At 34.2% G+C, this 17041-nt stretch overlaps 1 protein-coding gene across 1 annotated transcript in view; it reads right to left on the bottom strand.

Moving 5' to 3' along the window:
* spef2 (sperm flagellar 2) overlaps positions 1–17041 on the bottom strand; it is a 29998-nt gene that overhangs the window by 392 nt on the left and 12565 nt on the right. Inside the window, exons 15-33 of the mRNA XM_073860750.1 lie at positions 16481–16610; positions 14267–14421; positions 14019–14155; positions 13623–13750; positions 13330–13468; positions 10987–11124; positions 10743–10900; positions 10512–10592; positions 10303–10423; positions 10077–10212; positions 9789–9911; positions 5856–5994; positions 4503–4732; positions 4313–4419; positions 2735–2917; positions 1996–2088; positions 1202–1372; positions 549–737; positions 357–479 (exon numbers count right to left, since the gene is read on the bottom strand). Coding sequence (XP_073716851.1) covers positions 357–479; positions 549–737; positions 1202–1372; positions 1996–2088; positions 2735–2917; positions 4313–4419; positions 4503–4732; positions 5856–5994; positions 9789–9911; positions 10077–10212; positions 10303–10423; positions 10512–10592; positions 10743–10900; positions 10987–11124; positions 13330–13468; positions 13623–13750; positions 14019–14155; positions 14267–14421; positions 16481–16610 — 2681 coding nt within the window. The remainder of the gene's footprint in view (positions 1–356; positions 480–548; positions 738–1201; positions 1373–1995; positions 2089–2734; positions 2918–4312; positions 4420–4502; positions 4733–5855; positions 5995–9788; positions 9912–10076; positions 10213–10302; positions 10424–10511; positions 10593–10742; positions 10901–10986; positions 11125–13329; positions 13469–13622; positions 13751–14018; positions 14156–14266; positions 14422–16480; positions 16611–17041) is intronic.

The following is a 17041-nucleotide window of genomic DNA, read 5'->3' as shown; positions in this document are numbered from 1 at the left end:
CCAAATCTAACAAATCATTTAAATACACAACACAACTTAACATTAACAAGATGAAACCAGCGCTTACAGTAGATGTAAAGTGAAAACAACATTTATAACCTAAGTATTGTGTTTCGTTTAAAGTAGAATACACTTTAACTGGGAAACGATAACAGTCAGATGTCATTATCACAAATAAAATTTATTCACGATATACCCCAGTCATAACCTCTTCACTGGGCAGCTAACAGTAACACTGCTTGATAGGAATAAACAATTGATAGTAGAATTGTAACAACTTGAACTTAAAAATATTTAATAATAATTTCTATAAACTTGATATCACACATTTATGTGTAGGTAAAAGAAAGACTTACGACAAGCAGGTACTGTGATGAGGTTTCCATGAGGTCCTGTAGAAAAGGATGCTGGGATAGCATGGAGAATGGTATTTTCTCCTCTGATTTAAAGTCCAACTCTTTCCACACCTTTAGCAGCTCCTGAACATAAACAATCATCTTAAATAAAGTCTCACATACAGATGATGTTGTGCAGTATGCGTTTTATACCTCTCTGTATTCATCCCTGCTCCTGCAGTTCATGTGAAATCGATTTGGATGTGAGGAGATGCGATTCTCTCCATGACTCAAAACTCTGAGCACATCATCAACAGACACGCCCACTTCATCAGACCCCGCCCCTCTCCCCTCCTCCTCTTCATCAGCATCAAACTCAGCATCCACTATGTGTGACACAGACTACAGCAAGAACAAAACCAGTTATTTCTTTATTTTGAAGTTTTCTGTTAATCCCATTATTATTCTTCTTTATTAGTTATAATTAGATTACAAAATACTTATTTCACAGAAGAAATCATAATTTTTTCATTTGGCTTTGTAAAGCACTTTAAATTATTCACAATATATGAATAGTTTAATATAAAAATGTTTGCTTTCCTATAAAGGCAGTAGAACAAATACTACCATAGACACAGAAAAATGCAATTTTAATATATTTTTTTCTTTTTTATTTATTATTGTATATTACTTTTTATATACTTATTTTTACTTATTATTATTATTTTTACTTTATTTTATATTTTACTTTATTTTTGCATTACTGTAATGATAATTGGGGGTGAGATGTTGCGTAATTGTTTATCATATTAAGTCCAGCTCAAAAAAACTCATTGTGTGATCAATGTGTGCGTGTATATCTGTACCTGTACCAGCGGGCTTGTGTGTTTATAATGTAGTGGATGTTCGATCACAAGACTCAAAGCTCTTATGAAACCCTGAGTCGGTTCAGGATGACAGCAGAAATACAGCAGCATGTTCATGTAATCCAACATCACTGAAGATGAGTCGGTGCTCGCAAACAAAGTGAAGAAAAACTACACACACAAAAGAATAAACACACATTCATAATCGTTTTATATTAAATACTGAGAACATGTCTTTGGGAACCAGAAGTGTATACTACTTAAGTATTTTAGTTACATTTTCCAAGCATCTGTGCTTTATTATAGTGTTTGTCTTGGGAAAAATGTGCTTTACTTTACTAAAAAATGTTCACTACATTCTAAAGCATAGAATCATACTGTGTATTCCTTTTATATTGCATACTAAAATTGATTTAATACCCAATTACATAAAAATTGTGTTGTTTTTTCTAAAAGTAAAAAAATGTACTAGATGTTTTATGTACTTAAATAGTAAATATAAACCAAAAAAATTATGAAATGTAGTGGAGTAAAAATTATGATAATATGCTCTGGAATGTATGTTTTCCAAAGAAAAACACTGATAAAAATACTTAAAAATGTACTTTTATGTAGAAAGTAAAAATACTTAAGTAACGTATACACCTCTGTTGGGAACTTAAACTAAATTGTTATATTTATTCAGACATCAAAACACATCTTTCATATTCATTTCATGTTCACATTCATACTTTATGCCCAGTACAAAAACACATTTAAAGAGTTTTAAGAGCAGTTTTAACACGTTACATTACCTTCTTAAGATTGTTTAATCTGTCAAAGGGTAAAGGTGCTGATGGGTCATCTGGGACAAGATGATCTCTATCACTAGGAAACCACAATTCAACCTGATCATACAATAAAACACAAATTACATCTCAGATGAACTGAATTTATAGCAAAATCATTCTACATGATGTTAAGATCATTCTGTGAAAATATAATCTTGATATTGACTTGAGTAAGATCATATCAAAGATTAAAATTTTGTAGGGATGCATGATATTGCAATAACTTGCTAAAAAATGCAATATATAATAGGCGATACAATAATGCTTTATGTTCATAGTATCAGTTTGAAGTTTAAGAAGATATGTAAAAAAAAATTTGAAACAAGTACATCTGATCAATGAGCAACTTCTACATGTCAGAGCAAACACAAGCATTAAAATTTGTATGCCAGTCTCTTTGCTAAATACTGACTATACATAACCTCTTAAAGTTTCAAAATTCAGTTATTGCACAACATTGCGATATTTGTGTTTTTTTATCATTTATATATTGTGCTGCTAAAGTCTTAAGGTGTGTGATGTATAAAGTGTGTGAATCTGTTGCATTTATGTCCAGAACTTGTAGTAAAGAAGCATTTGGAGCTGGTGAAGTCATTAATTCTCATCATTAAGATTATGAAACTTTAATCTGGATATCACAGACGGTCAAATTTTATTAAAAGAATATATGAGTAACAAACTGTGTCAGTGTATTTGTGTAGACCTGTGTGTATTGTTCTTGTGTTATGAGTCCGGTTCCTGCAGTGTCGATGGCTCTGTAACTCTGGAGGGTTTTGATCAGCTGAGTTCGAGATGGAAACGGCCACGGGAGAGCAGAACTGAGCAGAAACTGACGCCAGTCCAACATCTCGGAGTCACGAGTGAATACATAAACCAGCTCAACCACCTGCACACACATACATATTACAGTAAGTGTCATGACAGAGATTTGTCTTCCCAACCGAAAACACCAACTAAAACCAGCCTAAGCTGGTTGGATGGTTTCAGCTGGTCTCTCAGCCTGGTTTTAATTGGTGTAGCAGGCAGGATTACGAGAGGTTTTGGAAGACCAGCTGACCCACCAGCTAAAACCGGTTGACCCACCAGCTTGACCAGGCTGGAAGACCAGCTTAGCCAAGCTGGGATAAACAGCTTGAACCAGCTACTTCCATCTTAAAGGAATATTCAATTTTCTTAAAAGAAAAATCCAGATAATTTACTCACCACAATGTCATCCAAAATGTTGATGTCTTTCTTTGTTCAGTCGAGAAGAAATTATGTTTTTTGAGAAAAACATTGCAGGATTTTTCTCATTTTAATGGACTTTAATAGACACCAACAATTAATACTTAAGTTAACACTTAACAGTTTTTTTCAACGAAGTTTCAAAGGACTATAAACGATCCCAAACGGACCATTGTAAACAATAAACTGACACAAAGACATTAATTAGTATCAGTTGACATACAACAACAGAGGAACGGTCCTTTTATAACACACTTGTAAACACTGGGGCGGAGTTTAGCGTTCGTCTTCTGTGACCTCTTGACGTGATGACGTATTGCGTCGTGTCACGCTAGCGCATGAAGACCGGATCTAGACGAGAAATTGTGGTTTAAAAGTGGATATTTGTTATTTTTATTGTCAAAATTGTTCTAATCTAGATAAGACCCTTATGCTTCGTTTGGGATTGTTTATAGTCCTTTGAAACTCTGTTGAAAAAAACTGTTAAGTGTTGAGTTAAGTATTAAGTGTTGGTGTCTATTAAAGTCCATTAAAATGAGAAAAATCCTGCAATGTTTTACTCAAAAAACATAATTTCTTCTCGACTGAACAAAGAAAGACATCAACATTTTGGATGACATGGTGGTGAGTAAATTATCTGGATTTTTCTTTTAAGAAAATGGAATATTCCTTTAAACTAGTTAAGACTAGACCAACCAGCTTAGCCAAGCTGGCCAAGCTTCTAGCTGAGCTAAGACCAGCTTGACCAACTAACAAAGTAGCCAAAACCCCTCTAAAACCAGCTTGCTTAACCAGCCAAAACCAGCCAACCAGCTTAGGGTTATTACTTTATAAAGCCTCTGTTGATGGTCTTCAGAGATGCATGTTTATAATTTAGAAACAATTTTACTGGGGAAAAATGGGTGCACAAATATAGTGCAATTATGTTATGACCCTCTTTGGTCTGTTAAAAAGACTGTAAATGACACAACTGTATATATACAATAATATCAGTATTATAAGAGATAGCTCTGAATATACAGTACCTGTATGTAAGAGGTCAAAGTTCATGGTGTACCTGTGAGGAAGTCATATGCATCCAGGGTTCAGGTAGCACATCACTACCCATGTGAGGAGATCTTAAGTCTTGCAGAACCTCGGTCAACTCATTACCAGACAACAGACCTAAACACAAATGCATAATATTCACACCATTCATACTTTAAACATATGACAGCTTGATGTGTTTTGGCAGTGTTGATTCTGACCAGAAGGAGCAGTCTTGTGTAGACGAGCGCAGAAAAAGTTCAGCTGTTGAACAGTCAGCGTGCCGTCACTGTGATGCTCCAAAAGGGGCGGGGTAGGAGTGGGCGGGGCACTCGGCACAACACGCATGTCTCCATCCACACAGAAATCAGCGCATTGCAGCACAAGCTCATGACGGATCTGAAGGCCGTTCTCAATGTGCTGCCGTACTATTTCTGTCATTTGGTCGATACTGAAATTCATACACAAACATAGGTTTACGCATAATATGATCATAAAAGATTTTTTAAGGTAATATTTTCACGAATCTTTTAATGAAATGTGTATGTGATGTGAAGAACTGCGAGAAGAAAAAAAATGATAAAAAATGATATCTTTAAAATAGTTTAAGATGGAGTACAGCTTATCAGACACCAATTTCCCAAAAGTCTTTCATAACTAGCCATATACAGTAAATTGTAGTATTGAGTATTTTGGGGAGAAATGTCACAAAAGAAAAATTTCACAGTTGGTTTTGCTTACGCATATTTTAACTTCAGCATATTTTGCAGTAAAACCATGTTTCGTAAGCCTCTCTAGCGCTTGATTAATATGTATAAATACATAAATATGTATTGTATTTACGGTAAAGCCACCTTGTATGATGCAAAATTGTAAAAAAAGTGAATACAGAAATACATTTAAAATTCAACTAAACATGTTAAGAACTTGTCTTGGTCATATTTCACCTAAAAAAAGATGATTAAATTATTAATGAAAAACTTAATTGTTGTCTTTATCCAAAATATAATTTTGTTTCGGTTGATTTTGGGGTGAAATATGACCCACACTCTTCTTTGAGATTCAGAGTATCGCAGTGATGAAGTATTTCTGTAGGACAACCAGGAAGATAGTGGGACACTGGTTCCCTCACCAAAAAAACCCATTCATTTTTCCCATAGACTTTTGGATTAAGAAGATGTTTTTTGCACAAAACAATAAGCTCTGTGTTTAACAAAAATTTATGACACTTACACATTTTGTGCAACAAGATCATCTTCACTGATGAACACAACTTTATGAATTTTAAATGCGTTTACTAGAAATAAAAGGTAAAAAAAAAGAACCTTTGGCTACAAGCGAACAACACCCTGGTCTCTCGACCCTTAACATCATCACCCCCAAGCTTGTTTATTTATTTATTTATTTATTTATTTAGTTTGTTTAAACCGAAGTTCTTATTTAAAAAGATTAACCAAAACCCCATTCAAAAAGCCCATTGACTTTGGGACGATGAAACCGGAAGTGCTAAAATGCTAGCTCACTTCCGGATTTCGATGTTTTCATCCCTCTCTCTAGGCCTCTGTGGTTCTTACCTCTTCATCTCAGAGAGGAATCGAGCTTCCAGACAGTCCTGCATGTTCTTGTACATCTGTTTAGTCTTCTGCTGCAGACTGCACAATGTTTTCAAGGCATGTGACTTCACCAGCTCCAAACGCATCTTTACTGCAAGTTCTGAACACAAATGCAACATATTCATACACTTTATACATCACACACCTAAAGATTATAGCAGCACAATATATAGAAATGATCAGAAAAAACCCACAAATATCGCAATAGTGTGCAATAACTGAATTGTAAAATTTTACATGTATAGTCAGTATTTAGCAAAGAGACTGGCATACAAATTTTAATGCTTGTGTTTGCTCTGACATGTAGAAGATGCTCACTAATCAGATGTACTTGCTTCTACAATTTTGTTTACATATTTTAATAAACGTCAAACTGATCTTACAAAGGTAAAGCATTATTGTATTGCCTATTACCGTATTTTCCGGACTATAAGTTGCTCCAAAATCAAAAATGCGTCATAAAGACGAGAAAACATATATAAGTCGCAGTGGACTATACGTCGCATTTATTTAGAAAATTCTTTCACAAAATCCAAGTCAAAGAACAGACATTTAATCTGGAAAGGCAAGTTATTCAACTAAACAATAGCAGACAGAACAGCAGCCTGAATAGATGTCCGTATGTTAATGTAACATTATCAGTTATTTACACGAAACACAATAGCATACAGAACACACCTGAGAGGCTGAATAGGATAAATGAACAGAACAAGCCAACGAGAATCAATTTCGCAGGTTTGTCATTCCACAACACTGAATCCATTGAATTACATAAATAGAGGAGCAGCATATAGCAGACTCACATGACTGTAGACGGTAATGTTGTCTCTTGGTTCATATATGTCAAAATTAATTCATACTGACTTACAAGTCGCCTGACTAGAAGTCGCAGGACCAGCCAAACTATGAAAAAAAGTCTGACTTATAGTCTGAAAAATATAGTATATATTGCATTAAAAAAAAGTAAAACTTTGTACCTTAAAGGGGGGGTTTAATGGTATTTCAAGCATTCTGACTTATTAACACAGTTATAGAGTTGTTTCCTCATGCTAAACGTAGGCAAAGTGTCAAAAATGCAGTTGGACGTGTTTCAGAGTATTTCTGTGCCGAATGCACTTCGCCAGGGTTCGTACAAGTTTCGGCTAGTTTTTTTTCGATTACAGTTCTAACTGACGTTTCAGGGGTTTTCGATACGTATCACTTCTTTATATGGGCTTCCGCCGGAAAACTTCCCCCGGAAAACCCAGCCCAGCCGTCAGTCAGCGGGAGACGCTAGAGCTTGCTAACAGCTTATCACGCCACTCAGCTTTGTTTAATTTCAAAAGTCAACAATGGCACAACAAGAAGTGTGTTTTTGGATGTAAGGAGAAGACATCCAGCCTTATGGAAACAATGGATATAGTTTATTATCCGGATTAGCAGCGGAGTTTTGCGTGTGTGTTTGATGCGGTGGATTTTCAGAACCGGGTCATGACGAGTTACACGTGGTAAGTAAGACTTCTGTCTTATGTTGGAAATACTGTAGGCGTGTGTATATTATATAAATGACACGAACATGTAGTGAATCATAAGTTAAAACAGTACCCGTACTCGCTCCTCCTGTGGTAGTAACTCCTCCTTCTTCATTTTTTCGTACGTTATCGGAAAGATTCGGTAAAGCTAATCTTTCTTTTATAAATCTGATTAAACTAAAGACTCTTCAGAGATATAAAGGATGTCATACTACTCTATAGGTACTCCAGATTAACATCAGAAATGCAGAAACAGCGTGTGTTACGTGAGCTTTAAGGTAAGGTGACCAGACGTCCCCGTTTTCCGGGGACAGTCCCGTTTTTTGGTGTTCTGTCCCCGACTGGAGCTGTCCCCGGAAATGTCCCCGTTTTACAGCACTTCCAAAACAACCAGCAAATGCACTGAAAACCCCGAATAACATGTAGCCTTTGTAGTGTCAGACCGGAGGAATCATGTAATTATTATTTTCACCAGCAGAGGGGGCCGTGAGCTACACTGATAACTTGGTTTGCGCGTCATTGCTTTAGCGAAGAAGAATTTACTATGAGACACATGAGAAAGCGTTATAATGAAGAGTTATTATCAGATATGAAAACAGTCAAAGTTATCGGGGGTTAAGGTACTAACTACTCATGTTAAGTAATAAACCAATGAAGTGAACTGATCACAGCATGGTACTGAGCATTTGTTTTGTGTAGGCTAACGTTAAATATTAAACACTTTGCATGATTCCTTCTGTTCTTCACGTTTACAATGCTATGAAATCAGCTGAAGTAGTGTAATGTTTGATGAAGTATGTCTCTGTGCATTGTATAAAAAAGGGAAAAAATTACATTTCAGCTTCAGAAATTGTTCAATTAATTGAATTAGAAACACTGCAAAAAGCGACTTTCTTATTATTATTTTTCTCTTGTTTTCAGTACAAATATTAAAACATTCTTAAATCAGGATGCATTTTCTTGATGAGCAAAATTACCTAATAAAATAAGTCTAGTTTTTAGACCAAAAATATTGGTTTTTAAAACAAGCAAAAAAAAAAGTAAAAAATGTCTTACCATTGGCAGATTTTTGGCATGTTAAAAGCACAAATTCACTTCAATTTATTGTTTTTTGGCTTAAAGCTAGATTTTTGTAAGGGGATTCAGCTTATCAAGAAAATGCATCTTGATTTAATAATTTTTAGATATTTGTACTAAAAACAAGTAAGTAAGTCAGTCAGTCACACAACAATAAAAATAAGAAAACTAAAAAAAAAAGGGTTCAACTTGTCCCCGTTTTTTAATTCATGGATAACAACTAATAAGATTTTAATGATATTTTGACCATTGAACTGGGAAATGTCCCCGGTTTTCATTAAAAAAATCTGGTCACCTTACTTTAAGGGTGCATATAAGTACATCAGGGGTATACATTGGTACCTAAATTGTGCATATTAGGACCTTTTTAAAGTATAGGCCTACTGTCCTACTGAGACCTTTTGTATTTTTAGTTCGGAGAGTGTACTTAAGACTATTAAAAACCATAGACTGTAAAAAAAGATGGACGACGTCTCCATAGTAGAAAAATAAAGCCAAAATGTCCCAAAAATGGCTGATGACATCTTACATCGACATTTGAAGCACGAGTTTTCACTGTAGTGATCATGAAGTGGAGCTGCGGTATCAACATCCCGCCAAAATTTCTCAATCACAGACACACAAATCACGTCATCATCACACATGATACAATAAACTCAAACCACAACTTATTACAGAAACAAACTCTTAAGCGTACAGCGGTGTTATGCGAAATAACTAAAATAACAGAAGCTATCTTGGGGAAAATTTTATTCAAAGTGTAATCAGATTTTTAAGTTTAGCTCACATCCCATTCATTTACATAGAGAGGGAACCTATAATGCAGTCAGCCAACAGGGGGCGCTCAAAATGTTTTGTCTTAATTTTTCAGGACATGTGTGGCACGCCTGTTTTTAGAAACACCTTTACAACTGCCTAGCAACACACTGGCACCCCCCCCCCCCCAAAAAAAGACCCTAACACCCTTTAGACGGTTTCAGCAGTAACAACATAAACAAGCGGCTTTCATGGTCAATGCGTAACTTCCGGTAAACTCCGCGAAGAATAAATACAACAAAGTACTTTAAACGTAGTTTATGTATATAACAAGCAAAAAAGCAACACGTAGATTACATAGGAAACCAAAACATTTGTTATTTTCAATGAGCTATTTGTTCAAGAGTTTAGTTTAGCAAATAGTCAGACCGTAAAAAACTGAAAGTAAAGTTCGGACCAGACATGTATCGCGTCACCACACGTGCGTCTGATGAAAGCATCTATAATGTAGTTATATCTCTATTTATTTCATATAGTTAAATAATTATACCTTCATGTTTCAGTGCATCTGTGTACTCCTGTTGGATTCTTCTCCTCAACGCCTTCCTCTTCACCTCCTCAGGGTTCTCCATAACAGGTTGAGGACTGGGCTCCTGAGATGGAGGAGGAACACCTAGAATTGCACAAACACAATGTCACACTTAACATTTAGATTACATTTATGCACTTTCATCCAAAACAACTTACAGTGGGTATGCAAAAGTTATACATTTTATCAGTATGTACTGTATGTTCCCTTGGTTTTCATCATACTGTTAAAGGTGCAGTGGAGATTTACCTTTCTGTTTACCAGCTTTTCTTTTGTCTTTTGCAACGTTAGGAGTGTGAGACTGTCTGTGTGCTTTCTGTGTCTCCATCTGCTGCTGTTCTTCATCACCTTCCCCTTCATCTCGCTGATGGATCACTGCAGACACCTGATGGTGCATTCAGTGTTTGACTGATGTGCGGTTACAGGTGTGATAATATTATTATTTAACAATACTGTTAAGAGATATAAAACATACCATGCTCGTGATAGCAGTGACCGTCGTCTGATAAAACTCCTGCAGTAGTTTCTCATCCGGGTGGAGCAGATCTTGTTTAGAGAGCTCATTGGTAGAAGATCTGTCAGCAACGAGTGGAAACCTAACACAGCACGAAATCAGTCATTCAATAATCATCAACATGACTTTGATTTTCATAAACAGAAACCTAAGGACATACGCAAACATACATTTTCTTTTTGTCCTCCACCTCTGTGTCTTTTTTCCCAGCATTCTTTGCATGGTTCTCCGAGGGGCCAGAAACAGAGGAGCTACAATATTAAATATCTGAGTAAGCATTTCAACATGTCATTTGATAACCCAATATCTTTTATTGTACTTTATATACAATATAAAACATAAATGTGGTGTAACTAAAGTTGGCATGAGGATAAAACATGGTAAGCATGGACTTTATTTACATGTTGGATGTTTCTTGTTCCATGTGGTCGTTCCAGGTAATATCAAGCAATGGGACATGAATGAAGTCACATGTAGACTGAGATAACAGACCTTTATTCATCCCTGAGTAATAATCTCTCAGCAGATACATGCAGTCTTGAAACCTGCCCACTTCTGTCTGCACACACACAGAAACCTCAGACTTTAAACTCATCCCAGAAAGCAACACTATGATGTGATGGAGTCTGTGTGTGTGTGCGTTACCTGCATCAATGCAGAATAATGATTGATCAGGAGAGCAGTATGATCATCTAACCAGCCATCATCAATAACACCTGCTCTCTCCTGCACCGCCTCATCCCTGCGTTTATCACAGATATCCCATAGACGCTCTCGCAAGTCCTACACACACATGCACATCAATATAAATACAGTAATAAGTATAAGTATGAAGACATATTTCCTTTGCAAAAATGCTTTAGATTTTTGGCAAACTTGTGATTCATATAATGCATGTTTATCTTTGAATGAAAGGTGTCATGTGTGTTGCTTGTGTTTTCAAAATATGTGTTTGTTGCGTCATGTGAACCATGTGCATCACGTGTTTTGTCAAAATAAGTGCCTGCTGCACACGCGTCAAAACCGTTTATGATAAAAGAGATGTCACGTTCACAAAATACACACAAGACACTCACTTAACAGTAAACTCTGATTATGCATGAGATTATGTGAGTATCTGGCAAACGCGAGCGTCTCTTTTATCATAAACCCTTTAGACGCGTCTGCAGCAGGCAAGACATGTAATGCACATAGGTTCACTCGACACGCCGGACACATATTTTGAAATGACGAACCACACACATGAAGGGCTACATACATGTTGTGACGAACTTCGCATTGTGCGCCCTCGAAACATCTTGAACATTTTTCTTAAACACTAAATTCAACCCCATTGGCAGATTTTTTGGCTTATTTTATGCACAAAATCACTTAAATTTGATATTTTTGGTCTAAAAACTATAGACTTATTTTCTTGGGTCATTTTGCTCTTCAAGCATCTTAATTTAAGAATTTTTAGATATTTTTACTGAAAACAAGACAAAAACACTAAGACATTTTTTCTTGAAAATAATTTTTTGCAGTGTATACATTGTGTAAAAATGGCCACACTGCAAACAAATTACTTTCTTACTTTGTATCTTTTTCTTGTTTTCAGTAGAAATATAAGAATTCTTAAATAAAAATTTATTTTCTTGATGAGCAAAATGACCCAAGAAAATAAATCTAGTTTTAAGACAAAAAATATACAATTTATGTGAAATTATGGTTAAAACAAGCAATAAAATGGGGTAAGCTAGTTTTTCTTGAATCTAGTGTTTAAGAAAAATTTTCAAGATTTTTTGCTTACCCCATTGGCAGATTTTTTTTGCATGTTTTATGTACAAAATCACTTGAATTTGATATTTTTTGTCTGGGAACTGGACTTATTTTCTTGGGTCGTTTGGCTCATCAAGAAAAAGCAAGATTTTTTTTCTTAAAAATAATTTAATAATTTCTGCCAATGGGGTAAGAAAATGTTTCTTGAAGTAAGCGTTTAAGAAAAACACTTTTTTTCTCAACCCATTAGCAGACAGTTTTACTTGTTTTAAGCACAAATTAATTTAATTTTATATTTTTGGTCTAAAAACTAGTCATTTTGCTCATTAAGAAAATGCATCTTAATTTAAGAATTTTTAGATATTGCAACTGAAAACAAGACAAAAATACTAAGAAAGAAAATCGTTTTTTGCAGTGCATGATAGGTGCCCTTTATTATAGTAACGTTTGTTTGTTAAAGAGCACCTATTTCATTGCTAAAAAACAAAGTTATTTTGTGTATTTGGTATAATACAATGCGTATGCGTGGTTTATGGTTAAAAAACACATTATTTTCCACATACCGCACATTTTTGTAGCTCCAGATTTCCCTGTCTTCCCTGAAACGCACAGATTTTGTACAAAACTGTCCCTGATTGGCCAGCTAATCTGTGTGTTGTGATTGGTAAAAATATTTCTGCCATCAGCCGGAAATGTGACGCTCCTTACCATGTTTGAAAGATTCGCTCACAATGCAATGCTAACAGGAGTTAACTTACAGGCTTTGATTCGGAAGTGGGAGGAATTATGATAATGTCGGTCTTGTTTACATCACCAATCCCAGGAAGTAAACTGTTGCCAACAATCCGTGTGTTTGTTGTAGTCCAAGAAAAGAGATTTACGTTGTAGATGATAACTCACGTCATCATTTATTTTGGGGTTTGTACCTTTTGCATATCGTTAACATAAACTAATACACACTTACACACCAAAGAAAATGTAAAACCGTGAAACGGACCATTGATGCTCTTTAATAAAATGTTCATGTTTAGTTACATTTAAAAAATATTTAGTGTTTAGTCTTGCTTATTTAAACTGAGATTTGTCCTGGAAATTCAGCACAAGCCGTTTAGCAATTTATCCTCTGAAAATATGCAAATTTAACAGAATGCAAACAAAACGCTCACCACAAGTCTACCACTTGGGTTTGGCGTGTTTTTAAATGCAGGGATGTTTAAAGGTTTTTCTTACATCGAGTCTTTGATGGAGCTCTCCTTTGGTCTCCTCGTCCTCTCGCATGTTTTCGGGAACGCTGTTATAATCACGCTGCCAAGCGCTTACAAACTCCTGCTTTAGATCAGGCTTGAGTAGATGCTGTCTGAAGTTCTCTCTGACACACAAACACACACATATATCTCATAACACTGCAAATCACGAAGACCTGTATCAGACCAGGTCTATACTGGTTTAAGAATCGGTTCAGATGTGTTTCATACTAATGCTCACCTCACACTGGTGTGTATATTTAAATGCTGTACTCTTACCGGATGTCGTAAAGATAGTGAATGATGAGCTTGCGTTCACCACGAAGGTTCTGCATCACCATTTTGACATTAGTCACATATGAAGCGCACACATTCTCCCAGTACGGCACAAGATACTCTGGGATCTCCTACAAACACCAGAAATACACAAAATCAGACGGACTTAACCTTAAAATGATCGTATCATACATTTTTCTACATTTATAAAGTGTGATCAGATTTTTACAGTAACATTGTTATTATTCTTGATGTTCAATGACTACAGCCATTGCTCATAGTGTACTACAAAGGTTGTAGTGTAGATGTCTTTCAGGGCTGTATGATGTGAGGTATTAAATAAAAATAAACTTATTTAATTTATCTGTCCATGAAGGTGTGTCATGGGTGTATCTTTGCCTGAGGTAATGATTCATCCACATAGACCCGTTCGGCAGATCTTGGGGTCACTGGTGAAGGCCCAGAAGATCTGGGACTTTCGTCACGGGTGTGTTTAGATGAAGTGGACATATTTCTGGAACGACTTGTAGCCGATACTGTGAAGAAAGGGTAAAAGCACATTTTGGGGTTTGAAAAGCAAAGGTTAACTATAAACAGAAACTTAAACAGCATGAATCAAACCAGTTATCAAGATCTGCAACATCTACCTTGTTTAATCGAGTCCATGGTGTCTTTCAAAATAGTCTCCACGTTCGTGAAAAGAAGATCCTCATCTGTTTCTGCAGGGACCTTCACTAGAATATTCTGCTTTGCACCAAACCATTTCTCAAGTTTTGACCAAGTGTCGTGAAAACCACTAATTCTGTTTACAAGGAAATATTCATCAAAAGTTTTCCGGTCAAAGTGACATCAACCTGTATGGAAAAACTAAACTATGTATCAAAACGTGTTAGCTATAAAAACTGACCTTATAATTTACTTTTCAAATATCAAACACAACTGCTTGATACTGACAGATTAGATTCAATAGATTGCTTTTATCGGCAGATACCGATTATAGGCCGATATATCGGTGCATACCTATTTGATAGCCAGCAAATTTCTGCTTATTTCACTTTAATCTTAATGTTCTGTAAGCGAATACACTGCAAAAATGACTTTCTTACTTAGTATTTTTGTCTTGTTTTAAGTACAAGTATCTAAAAATTCTTACATCAAGATGCATTTTCTTGATAAGCAAAATAACCTTAGAAAATAGGTCTAGTTTTAAGACAAAAAATATAAAATTTAAGTGAATTTGTGCATAAAACAAGCAATAAAATGGGGTAAGCTAATTTTTCTTGAATCTAGTGTTTAAGAAAAATTTTCAAGATTTTTTGCTTATCCCATTGGCAGATTTTTTTTTGCATGCTTTATGTACTTATATTCTTCATCATTTTGCTCAAGAAAATACATCTTGATTTAAAAAATATATATATATTTGTACTACAAACAAGACAAAAATACTAAGAATTTGTTTTCTTAAAAATCATTTTTTGCAGTATACAAAAAAAATCTTAAATTTTTCATAAACACTTGATTCAACTTAATTTTAGCTTGTTTTAAGCACAAATTCACTTAAATTGTATATTTTTCGTTGAAAAACTAGACTTATATTCTTCATCATTTTGCTCAAGAAAATACATCTTGATTTAAAAAAATATATATTTGTACTACAAACAAGACAAAAATACTAAGATTTTTTTTCCTTAAAAATCATTTTTTGCAGTATACAAACAAAAAAATCTTAACTTTTTCATAAACACTTGATTCAACTTAATTTTTGTTTGTTTTAAGCACAATTCACTTAAATTTTATATTTTTCGTCGAAAAACTAGACTTATATTCTTCATCATTTTGCTCAAGAAAATACATCTTGATTTTAAAAAAATTATATTTGTACTACAAACAAGACAAAAATACTAAGAATTTTTTTCTTAAAAATCATTTTTTGCAGTATACAAACTAAAAAATCTTAACTTTTTCATAAACACTTGATTCAACTCAATTTTTGTTTGTTTTAAGCACAAATTCACTTAAATTTTATATTTTTCGTCGGAAAAACTAGACTTATATTCTTCATCATTTTGCTCAAGAAAATACATCTTGATTTAAAAAAAATTAGATTTGTACTACAAACAAGACAAAAACACTAAGATTTTTTTTCTTAAAAATCATTTTTTGCAGTATACAAACAAAAAAAATCTTAACTTTTTCATAAACACTTGATTCAACTTAATTTTTGTTTGTTTTAAGCACAAATTCACTTAAATTTTATATTTTTCGTCGAAAAACTAGACTTATATTCTTCATCATTTTGCTCAAGAAAATACATCTTGATTTAAAAAAATATTTATTTGTACTACAAACAAGACAAAAATACTAAGAATTTTTTTTCTTAAAAATCATTTTTTGCAGTGTACAAACAAAAAAATCTTACCTTTTTCATAAACACTTGATTTAACTTAATTTTTGCTTGTTTTAAGCACAAATTCACTTAAATTTTACATTTTTCGTCTAAAAACTAGACTTATATTCTTCATCATTTTGCTCAAGAAAATACATCTTGATTTAAAAAAATATGTATATTTGTACTACAAAAACAAGACAAAAATACTAAGAATTTTTTTCTTAAAAATAATTTTTTGCAGAATACAAACAACAAATCTTAACTTTTTCATAAACACTTGATTCAACTTAATTTTTGCTTGTTTTAAGCACAAATTCACTTAAATTTTATATTTTTCGTATAAAAACTAGACTTTTATTCTTCATAATTTTGCTCAAGAAAATACATCTTGATTTTTTTAAAAAAATTATATTTGTACTACAAACAAGACAAAAATACTAAGAAAGTCTTCGTCTGCAGTGTATTTACACACCTGTGCTCTATCTGATCTCTTTCTAGACTTTTATAAGTGGAGATGGATGCTGGATCACATGTGTCGAGAGCTGTCAGACTCTTTTGTTCCTCCAGAACATTGTGGTCCTGGTCTCTGCTTTCTTCCTCCACTAATAAGTCAAGAGAAAATTATTATATATAACCTCTGGTAGAGGACAGTGATGGCAATGCCATTGAAAAGATCACACAGAAAACATTATGGGGTTAATTTACAATTTTTCATTTAGCAGATACTTTTATCCTAAGCGACTTAAAAAGATTAGGAAACAATAATTTGCTTATACCAAGGTACAAGTTGGTATAGTTAGTTTTTATTTTTTATAAATATAGAATTTAAAATGCAGTCTATGCAATCATTTTCTTTTATTATCAGCTTGGTCTGTGTCTCTCTTCCCCACAGGGTTTTCTCCTAGGAATTTTTCCAACCCCTAGGGAGTCAGCTGACAGTCAGCTTAACTTAAGACTTTCTTCTGTACATTAAATCATTAATACTTCGCTCACTAGTACAGCTTAATTTACCCGCTGTATTTCACTACTTTTG

Source organism: Misgurnus anguillicaudatus, chromosome 22 (assembly GCF_027580225.2).
Source record: "Misgurnus anguillicaudatus chromosome 22, ASM2758022v2, whole genome shotgun sequence".
Taxonomy (NCBI): Eukaryota; Metazoa; Chordata; class Actinopteri; order Cypriniformes; family Cobitidae; genus Misgurnus; species Misgurnus anguillicaudatus.
This window is presented reverse-complemented; position numbering and strand designations above follow the sequence as displayed.